The sequence below is a fragment of the Nannobrachium achirus genome, assembly GCF_963921795.1.
Source record: "Nannobrachium achirus genome assembly, chromosome: 10".
Taxonomy (NCBI): Eukaryota; Metazoa; Chordata; class Actinopteri; order Myctophiformes; family Myctophidae; genus Nannobrachium; species Nannobrachium achirus.
In genome coordinates, this window is record NC_137819.1 from 27,614,987 (window position 1) to 27,625,286 (window position 10,300).

The 10,300-nt window shown below is 43.0% G+C and overlaps 1 protein-coding gene across 1 annotated transcript; it reads right to left on the bottom strand.

Moving 5' to 3' along the window:
* Window positions 1-309: 309 nt before the first annotated feature.
* On the bottom strand, window positions 310-3,092 carry abrab (actin binding Rho activating protein b; the record flags this gene model as incomplete). Its single annotated transcript, XM_080735351.1, has 2 exons — window positions 310-825; window positions 2,331-3,092. 2 exons carry the CDS (start codon window positions 3,090-3,092, stop codon window positions 310-312), a joined length of 1,278 nt encoding a protein of 425 aa, XP_080591477.1.
* Between the last annotated feature and the right edge of the window lie 7,208 nt (window positions 3,093-10,300).

Consider the following 10,300-nt stretch of genomic DNA (forward strand, 5'->3'; position numbering starts at 1 on the left):
TAATCCATATTCGTGCAAGTTTGACTGTGATTAATAGCCTTTATTGTCTCTTTTCAACTAATCTGGCTAGCCATCGTCAAAGAAAAGGTCCTTCTGCCGACCAACATCTTTGTCCTGTTTCATTTTGCACTTGCCCACCACTGAAAAGATCCAGGTCAAATTGTAATTGAAAACACTTTGCATGTCCTTGCTTTGTTGCCAGTGTGCCAGTGACAAGTGCAGTTTGGGGATTATTCCATAGATTCCACTGTACCTGATTTATTAAAATGTATATCCAAAAAGAATATCCAGTGCAACCTTTTGATCACATCAGACGAGCAATGTGATGATCACTGCATCATCCTGGCCTTGCCAAAGCATCTCCCCTTCGAAAGCCACCTTCCCATGTTTTCTGGCCCTCATCAATATCCCCACCACCTTGTCAGAGATACGCACGTATTGATCAAACAGCTCTTTAAAGGTGACGCGTGTCTTGCCATCTTTATCTGGATCCTTCATAGTCCTGATCACGTAGCACATGTCGGCAACCTCGCGGTGGATGTGCTGCTCAGCTCGCTTGGCCCTCTCTGCCGTCATGGTGCCCTCCTTGGGGCGCCCGTACCCCTCCTGGCCCTTGTGGAGGCGCGTCGACATGGAGTACTCGTGATCAAACTCCTCGCTGAAGGGGTTCAGCTTTTGGTTGACGGTGTGCTCCGAGGACCAGTTCTGCCAGCGACTCTTCAGGTCGCCCACGGCGCTGTACTTCTTGGACAGCGCATTGATCTTACTGGCATCTTCAGCATCCTTGTTTCTGTACCTGTAAAGAAGAAAGAAGCTCAGCGTGTCCTCCACACACAAAGCAACACAACAATGAATGCCCATTAATGTACCTTGCATTTGTGTGAGTGTAATGTAGACTCATTGATGTGTGTGGAAAGAGCTTGACTTGACTTGTGTTCACACAACGCAGAGCTAACCCGCAGATCCAAGCATGTACGCGGCCATAGTCTTGCTCTCCGAGTGAAAAGCCCTTAACACTTATAAAATGAGTTACCTGTTAAAGAGTTATTAATAACTTAAATGTTTGTTAATAGTTGGTTCATTATTTAAAACTATACCTTTAAACAACCCATTAGTAAACTATGTTCAAATGTCTAACAATACACAGTACAAGTAAATAGCTATCTATTCATAAATACATATTTAGTGAGTAACAAATCATTATTTAAAGGTTAGTTAATACTGAATTTTGTTAAGACCATGTAAATAGTCTATGGACGATATTGGGTAATTCTATTCTAAGTTCTATAACTATTCCTAACTCTTAAAGGAGTAGTTCACCCCCAAAATGACTTTTTTCTATTGATTACTCATGCCATGGAGAGTAGAGTTCAATAATATTTTTTGGTTTTTGTCACATTCCTAAGACAAAAATTTGATTCGAGTAAATTTACCTCCATTGATTCCAGATGGTGACCCGTTTCGAAACGGGTCCCCATCCGGAATCAATGGGGGTAAATTTATTGTTATCACATTTGTGTCTTAGGAATGTGACAAAAACAAAAGATATTATTGAACTCTACTCTCCATGGCATGGGTAATCAATAGAAAAAAAATCGAACCTCTGTTCGAAGTGGAGCTGTGTGTGTGTGTGTGTGTGTGTGTGTGTGTGTGTGTGTGTGTGTGTGTGTGTGTGTGTGTGTGCGTGCGTGTGCGTGTGTGTGTGTGTGTGTGTGTGTGTGTGTGTGTGTGTGTGTGTGTGTGCAACAGCGCCCCTCCCTTAAAATGTGTGGTCAGAAAAGGTTACTGCAGGCTACAGACAGACACGGAGACACGGAGACAGACAGACAGACCCACACACACGGCCACGTATAGGGAGCTTGTGTTCCACACAGCTCCAAAAGTCATTTTGGGGGTGAACTACTCCTTTAAGCCCAAACCACACCAATGATTGGCCGTGCATCATCATCGCCTATGGCAGTTGCAAGGAGTTGCATTGGTGTAGATGGCCTTTAAACTGTTTGGTTGCAAGGAGTTGCATGGCGAATCATTGGTGTGGTTTGGGCTTTACAGTAGGAGATGTTGGCAGTAGAGATGGAACTGAAAGTTGCTAATCAACAATTAATAAATACTTCAAATCATATTATACAGTAGTGAGTAGTTTACTCATATCTTGCTCATGATCCATTAAGTATTTATGAGACATACCTTTCAACTATCAACAAACATTTTCCAAGTATTTCATAAGTCCTTAACTAATGGTCTATTAGTGGATTACCTATAAGGGATAGTTATTCTAAAGTGTTTCCCTCTGAGGTTAATACTCACATTGGCAAAGATGGGCGTTTTACCCAGCTCACTGATGATGACTTAGAGTCTTCCTCGGGTGAGCCGTTGTGTTCCGTTTCTATACAGGAGCCTGTTGTTCTATCGTTCTGTCCTGCCACTGCTTCCACATGCTCATCATCCTCCACAGGCTTTCGCTCTTTCTCCACCTGCTTCCAGCTTTTGTTCAGTGGCGACACCGTGTTGGAGCACTTCCCACGGTGCGTTGGTGAACTCTGTTGATTCAACATCTTGTCGATTTCCTCCCTCGAAGGCTCTTCAGTTATCCTCTCAGGAACTCTCAGGAACCCAATGCCGGCACCTTTCTCCTGAGCCCCAGTGGACACAGTTTTCACCACCTGCTTGGTCTTGATGTTTGAGTGAGACTCCACCACAGGCACTGCAGAGGTCTCACCCTCAACCCCTCCCTCTGTCCGAGTCGACCCATCTTGTGACAACTTCTGTGTACGAGGCGATGTCTTCCGATTCCCTCTGGGATCGGCTTGGAGGAGATTCTGAGAAACAGCTGTTGCTTGGTCCCCCGGGTGGGGATAAGGTGTCAATACAGACGTTTCCTTTCTGGAGCTCCATGTATTTTTGGGTTCCTCCGCTGGTTCTCCCTGACATGCCGGAGCCCTGCCACTGGGTTCACTGGCTTGCTTGCCATCGCTCTCAGTCACCCAAGTTTGCCAGCTCCTTGTCAGGTTGACCACCAAGCTGGACGAATAGAGCTTTGTGTTAGAAGAGGAATTCCTATCACCCGTCTGCGTGGTCTGTGACCTGGACATGACTGCGTGTTTTAACGTGACAACTGACGTCTGCGTGCAATTCCTGGTCCTCCCCGACGGCTGTCTGTCACCTTGACGGTTCCGGCAAATTCTCTAAGGTGCTGTCCTTCATCATTCTTTTTTTACGAGTGTATTTATTGACTCCAAGTATGCGTGTCACCCAGCAGCCAGTCTAGCAGCAATGGCTCTGAAATGAGGAGAGGAAACTCTAACATGACGATGGAAAGTATTTTGGTCATCCCAGGCAAGCAACCTGATCGTCGTTCCCTGACACTCGTTGACCCAGAGGGCTCACGTTTCATCACAGACCGTGGGGCTATCTCCGGAGGAGGTAAGCATGGCAATGGACCGGAGAGAGGAGGTGCTAAGCACAGCCGACTGGGCCAATTATGTTGCAAACATGCGCAAAGACTAAAAGTCAATCTGTCGGGCACCTGCTGGCCAAGCGGTCTGATACCTGGCAGCGTGTTGCGGGTTCGATCCCGAAGGCCTTTGCTGCATGTCACTCCCCGTCTCTCTCAGCCCGTTTCCTGTCTAACTGCTGTTCTATCAATAAAGGCAAAAAAGACCCAAAAATATATTTAAATAAAAAAAAAAATCGAACCTCTGTTCGAAGTGGAGCTGTGTGTGTGTGTGTGTGTGTGTGTGTGTGTGTGTGTGTGTGTGTGTGTGTGTGTGTGTGTGTGTGTGTGTGTGTTGCAGTTGATGCTCAGGGCAGGCTAGACTCAACAGCACCTCTCTGGTCACCCAGGGTACTCAGGCTACACCAGAGGCTACATACAGACAGACAGACAGACAGACAGACAGACAGACAGACAGACAGACAGACAGACAGACAGACAGACAGACAGACACACACCGCCACGTATAGGGAGCTTGTGTTCCACACAGCTCCAAAAAACTGTCCACATTCAAGTGACTTTCTTTTTGTTTTTCCCTAAAAGGATCTTGAAAATAATCTCAAATAATGTTTACATGCAAATTCAACTTTGCTACATAGGCTGCTGTATATTGCATACAAATCATATTGTACAATCAATACTGTATTATACAAATTAGAGTTTAGCCATGCAGGGATTAAAGACAAAATCCCTGGTGTTACAGTATGTGACACATCAGAGCTCATTTGTGTCAGCTCATCACCTGTTGTTGTAATATGCACAAGGCTCCCAGTATGTAAGCATATAGATATCGTCGTTGTCGGGTGGAAACCTTGTAATGTATGTCCATTCATTTTTGTATTATTATTTTAAAAATTAGTTAAAGTAGTGAAAATAGCAGATCTACAAGCTCACAACAACGCCTTTCGGTGCGAGGTGTTGTGCGCTTGTAGATCGGCTATTTTCTCTACTTTTGTGCAACACTCTTGTCGAAAGAACATACAATTCTGAAACTTGGAGATACAAGGTTTCTGCCCGACAGTTACGATATACTGTATATGTCTGGCTGGCGCCATGTGCTCTCTGCAGGCCATACGGTGTCAATGTTGAAATACAACTTATTTTCTGTCTATTCCTAATCATCTCCTCTCTACTTCTGCCTACTTCTGTAGCCTATCAGCCATGACTCACATAAACTTCAGAAAATGCTGTGTGACACAGCCATCCCGTACCGCGAAGTGCGAACTTGTGAAGGGCTGCTGAAGGGTTATTCAAAGGAGGGGCCATCACCACCACCGAATACAGGGACGTGCAGAGAATGTTAGAGAGGCAGGGTCTGACATTTCTAAAAGGGCCTTTTGGTGAAAATATCGAAAATAGCAGACCTCCAAGCTCACAACGCGTCGCGCTGCGACGCGTTGTGAGCTTGGAGGTCGGCTATTTTCGGTGCTTGATACCACAGTGAACTAAGCATAACCAAGTCAATACTAAAGATGTGGCATAACAGCATACACAGAGAGGGCAATTCTTTCAACATAAGATGCTGCATTTAAGTTCAGGAGAGTTTTTGGACAAGGCAATTCTCTTGAATGCTGCCTTCATGTATATCATGGAAAGAGGGCATTTGCATTTCTTTCACCAGAGTAAAAACTGCATTCATGGTCAGGAGAAGGCACTTTTTACAGATGGGTAAAAGGGCAGGGGCTCAAGCCCCTTTTGATGTCTATGTGTGCACGTGCCTGACCAAATAGAAGGGAGCGATCACGCTCACAACAGAGGATTCTAATGCCTGATCTATACTTCGTTTCGTGCCGGAAAATAGCTGCTATTTTCGGTGCAAGGCAAGTATAAATCACAACACCTATCTTAATGAAAAAAAAAAACATTCTATGTAGGTGTGACATGTGACATCCATCAAAGCGCGTCACCACCACTTCCGGATGACCTCGTACATCACTGTGTGGCAGCACTGTAATTCTGGTCTCAATGTACCAAGTATGGCAAGGAAACTCATATATTTGAATGACCCAGGGCACTTGGTGATGTGTGGAATGACACAGAGAACAACGTGACAAGACAACACTAAAAGTATATCTCCTCTTTCTGATATCCAAGGAGTTAGATGGCCTAGAAGTTGAATGTTCAATATTGGACAAAACAAACATCTACAGCACGAGTTGGAAATGCTGACATCAGGTTTATACTGCAGCTTCTTGCCATAGTGACAAAATAAGTAAAGGCCCATTCGCACTGGGTGCGAAAAAATATATTGTTCTCAATTGAAGTGGATGGCAGCATCCACACCACAACGATAAAGATAATGATAGCCGCAAACGATATCGTTTGGATCACTTTCCGTCATGAAGTCTTATCGTTATCTTATCGCGCTCAGTGGGAATGGGCCTTAAAACATAGTGAAGAGGTAGTATATTCAAACGATGGGCACATTACATGAATGTAATGTACTGCGGTCCCACTATTACATCCAATTTCTCACAAACAACAAGAATTTCACCTGGCGTTATAGCTCAGTTATAGCTCAGTTATAGCTCAGTTATAGCTAGTTATAGCTCTCTGACAAACTATCACACTATCTGTTTGTTGCTGCTGAGGCAGTTCTCCACCAGGCTGGGAAAGCATGCAGCTGCACGGGAGCTTTGTGTGCAAGTCACACAGGTGCCAGTGGCACAGACACTTAATCTGACAAGCAGACACTTAATATAAGGTGAGAAAAGGCACATGGGCTTTTTGTTTTTTCACTGGGAAAGAATGTGACACCTGCAGCCAAGACGAGGAGCACCTGCTCACGCAAATAGGGTTTAGTCTTGCAGCACACCTGGTAATGACATCATGATTTCCTTACACACGAGTGGACTGATTTCCTTTCACAAGAGTGGACTGATTTCATTACACAAGAGTGGACTGAAAGCAGATAGCCTTATGCTTAATTTACAAACACATACAGATACAAGTTTGCAACGTGACATACTGTGAGCTTGTAGATCAGCTTACGAATCAGGCTTTAAATCAGGCAAATCAGGTGAAATTAGTTGCATAATGAGCAGTGTGGTTGGTTAACGTTACTTTTAACAGTAGCCTAACCCGTTACGTTTTAGCTGTGGTTCCCAAAGGTGAGTACTTTTACATTTGGTACTGTCATTTTGATGCCAACATTTTTTAATACAGGACTTGTACTAGTCACCACTGATGTTGGGTAGTGGACACAGACGCCTGCTAGATTCATATCATAATGGCCTGGGGCTGTTAGAGAAATTAGGGTTTGGTGAAAAGTGTTAAGTTTAAGAACATGAATTTAATACTGTGTATGTTTATTGCGACCGCAGGGAGCAGTTTAGTGTGAAAACCTGCAGCAGTTGTGTCACGCTGTCATGCTAAGCCTGTTACCCTTGCCTGTCACATTGTGTTACTCTAAGCTGTTACTCTTGCCTGTCACACCCACACACTATGCTCTTTTACAACTCCTACAGCCGCTTGCTGTAACCTGTAATCACTGTTAAGCCTGTTCAGTTGTGGTAGATCAGCTCAATTGATGTCCAGCACACCTGAAACTCTGATCAGTTTGGTTGAGCGTCTCAAAGTGTACAGATCTCCTTTGCCCTTTTCCTCCTCACGTGTTATTTGCAGAGCCTTTGCTTGTTTACAAGTTTACATGCAATTATGCTTGCCTGCACACAATATTTATCATCAATGTCTGCCCCCACCCTGTCTCATATGCATTATATGTTGACTTTTTTGTGTTCTTTTTTGCAATATTTTAAATCTTTAGGTAAGTCTAAATAGTCAAATTAGCTGGTACTCTCTGCGGTCGCTACTACTCAACCTTAGGGAGTGTTACTTGTTAGAATTCGATAGGCGCACACGTTGAATATAAATAGTGTGTGTGTGCGTGTGCGTTTGTGTGTGTGTAGTGACAGCTGTTGGCAGTCTGTCCTGCAGACTGGAAGTGTGTCCGGAGCCTGTCAGCGTGACTGTGTCATCTTCCTACCTGACCCGAGAGAAAGATGTACAGTAGCTCCTCCTTGTGTCATATCATCTCCTTACATCTTCATCCAATATCCTGAAACAAATTAAAATGTGAAAATGAGATTATAATAATATATTTGTATAATACAAAAGCCAAACGTTCTATCTCCCCACTGATTTTAAACACATGCAGAGTGTATTTTTTTTCAATCAGGAAAAAAATACGGTTTCCTGGGAATAACTTAAATAGCTGATAGGTTTCCAATTCCAAATCATTATGGACTCTCTCTTGGACAGATTCAGAATCATTCACAGCACAGTAGGATTCACAAGAAATGTGAGGGAGCTGATAGACCAGTAGAGGTCAGCACAGGGTCAGTGTTGGAAGGCCATGAGGCTTTATGAGGGTCCTGCTCTTTGAGTGTCGGGTTTGCTGCATATTACATACTGCAGGGGTCTTCAATGTTTTCAGGCCAATTCTCTTAGTTGAGAGAGAGATGAAGCAGGGACCCCCACAACCTGTTCATAGATTCCATATTGTTTCATCGTTTGACAGCACAATCCTCAGTGTATTTTGTATATTCATGTAAAAAAAGAAGAATTCAGCTATTTAACCACTTGAACTGTCAATGCTTGATAAACTTGACCTTTCACTCTGCTCTTTTTCCCCCTCTACACCAAAGCTCTTTGCTAAAAAAAGCTCTTTGTTAAAAATAGCAGATCTACAAGCTCACAACGCCTCGCAAGCTTGTAGATCTGCAATTTTTGAAAAAGTCTTTCAAATTTCAAATCCTTCTAAGGTTTTTTGAAAAACCTATATATTTTTCTGTCAGTGGTGCTCAAACGTTTTCATGTGAAGGACCCCCAGAATGATATGTATTCGGCCACGGACCCCCATCTCAAAATATTTAGTTCCATGGACCCCCCAGAAGCAACATTTTAGTTAGAAAGATTTGCACACATATTTCACAACTTTTCAAAAATAGCAGATCTACAAGCTCGCAGTGCGGCACTCGGTGCCGCGCTGTGAGCTTAATCTGCTATTTTTTGATCTGCTATTTTTCAATAGCTAAAGTGTAAAATAATTCCAGGCCCCTCCACCTTGGGCCCTAGTAACTCAGTCCCACTCCCCCCCCCCCCCCCCCAACTTGAGACGCCCCTGATGGAGGAGGAGGAGCACTTCAGCCATTTTCAATCTATGGGTGCTCACTGCTCAGTGATGCTCTTCATATGCTGGTACCATTTTGTTGCTCTGCATTTCAGTGGTGGCCTGGTGGGCTGTGTGGGCAGTTCAGAAATCTGCCTACCAGTGACATCATCGGTGGGGATTCCAACCTTAAAAACAGCCTTTCTCTGCATGGAAAGTTAGCATGCTGAAATAGAAGCCATTGTTCATCAACGGAAAATAAAATAATAAAAGATTGAAATCTTGCTGGAAATTGGCTTAGTCTTACCCCCCCCCCCTCCCCCTCCTCTCCTTCTTTGTCCTCGTTTTCAGTTGTGTTTCAACCACTTTTTTTAATATATATTCTTTGGCTTTCATATTCAAAACGCTCCCCGGCAAGGTCAGGTAAAAAACTATGCAGTAATTTAGCTGGCAACTTGGGTTTACTGGCGGGCTGACGTGTATTGGCAATAGGGTTGTATCATGGCATATAAAATATATTTCTAACGTGAATCATAGTTTCTGACGTGTATTGGCAATAGGTTGCATCATGACATATCAAATATATTTCTAACGTGAACCACAGTTTCCAGATTCAACAAATGTCATGAACATGGGACATAAATTGGTCATAACGAATATCAGACAAAACTCTGATATTGTTTTTTTTTTACCCCAGAAGTACCTTCAAGGGTACTAGTAGCCTACCGTATTTGAAAAACACAACAATAATGGTTGATTCTGTTAGTGTCAACTATAATAGACGGATTGCCCCTAGAACAGCACACCAAAATGGCTGCCTCAGTGAAGTTTTTTTCGTTTCTTCTAAAGATTTTAAAAAATACATATTTTAATCGATAATATTTTACCAAATGTTCTATTTCCCCCCCTTCTATTGTGCTTGCTTTTAATTCACAGTTTATTTATTTATTTGGCTTGCATTTATTCAGCTTCCTTTCATTTATTTTGGTTCTTAGCTGTTATCTGTTATCATTTCACCAGACCTGATCTTTAAAACGTCCGGCACCTGGTCATCATTTGTTGGCATGTGCCATTGGAGATGTTTTTGTCACATTCCTAAGCTAATAATTTGATGACTCAAGAAGTCTCCAAACGGAGACTCAGACGATCAACAAATCATTTGCTTCAGAATGCGACAAAAACAAAATCTCCATGGTGTGTAATTGTGTACCTAAAACAGAGTATGAGCTATACCTGTTCAAAGTTTGCACTTTCGAAGGCTTCCTACAGCGCCACCATTTGGCCGATTGCTGTAAAAAGTAATAGCACACGTCGCCACTGTAAGCTGAACACATTGATGTTTTTATTTTCATTGTCTAAGTATGTAGGAGTAGAAAGGTGCCAAAGTATTGAGGAGAACTTGATATAGTATAGTATAGTATAGTATAGTATAGAAATAATGACAATATCTAAAGTGTAATATTTTTTATGTGAGCTACTCATTGGTTGCAATGGTAGACACAAGCCTGGTCTGCACAAAGGCTAATCATAATGTAAACAAATTACTCTCTTGAAAGGAGATAAGTCAGAGGTTAAGGTGACACCTTCGATAAGATGTAGAACTTGGTTTTGAGACCCTTTCAACATCCAGTGGCCCTGCCTCAGCATTAGGAAAGATGCATAGAAAGATCTGAGATATTATTCCCTGCCAAGGGAAG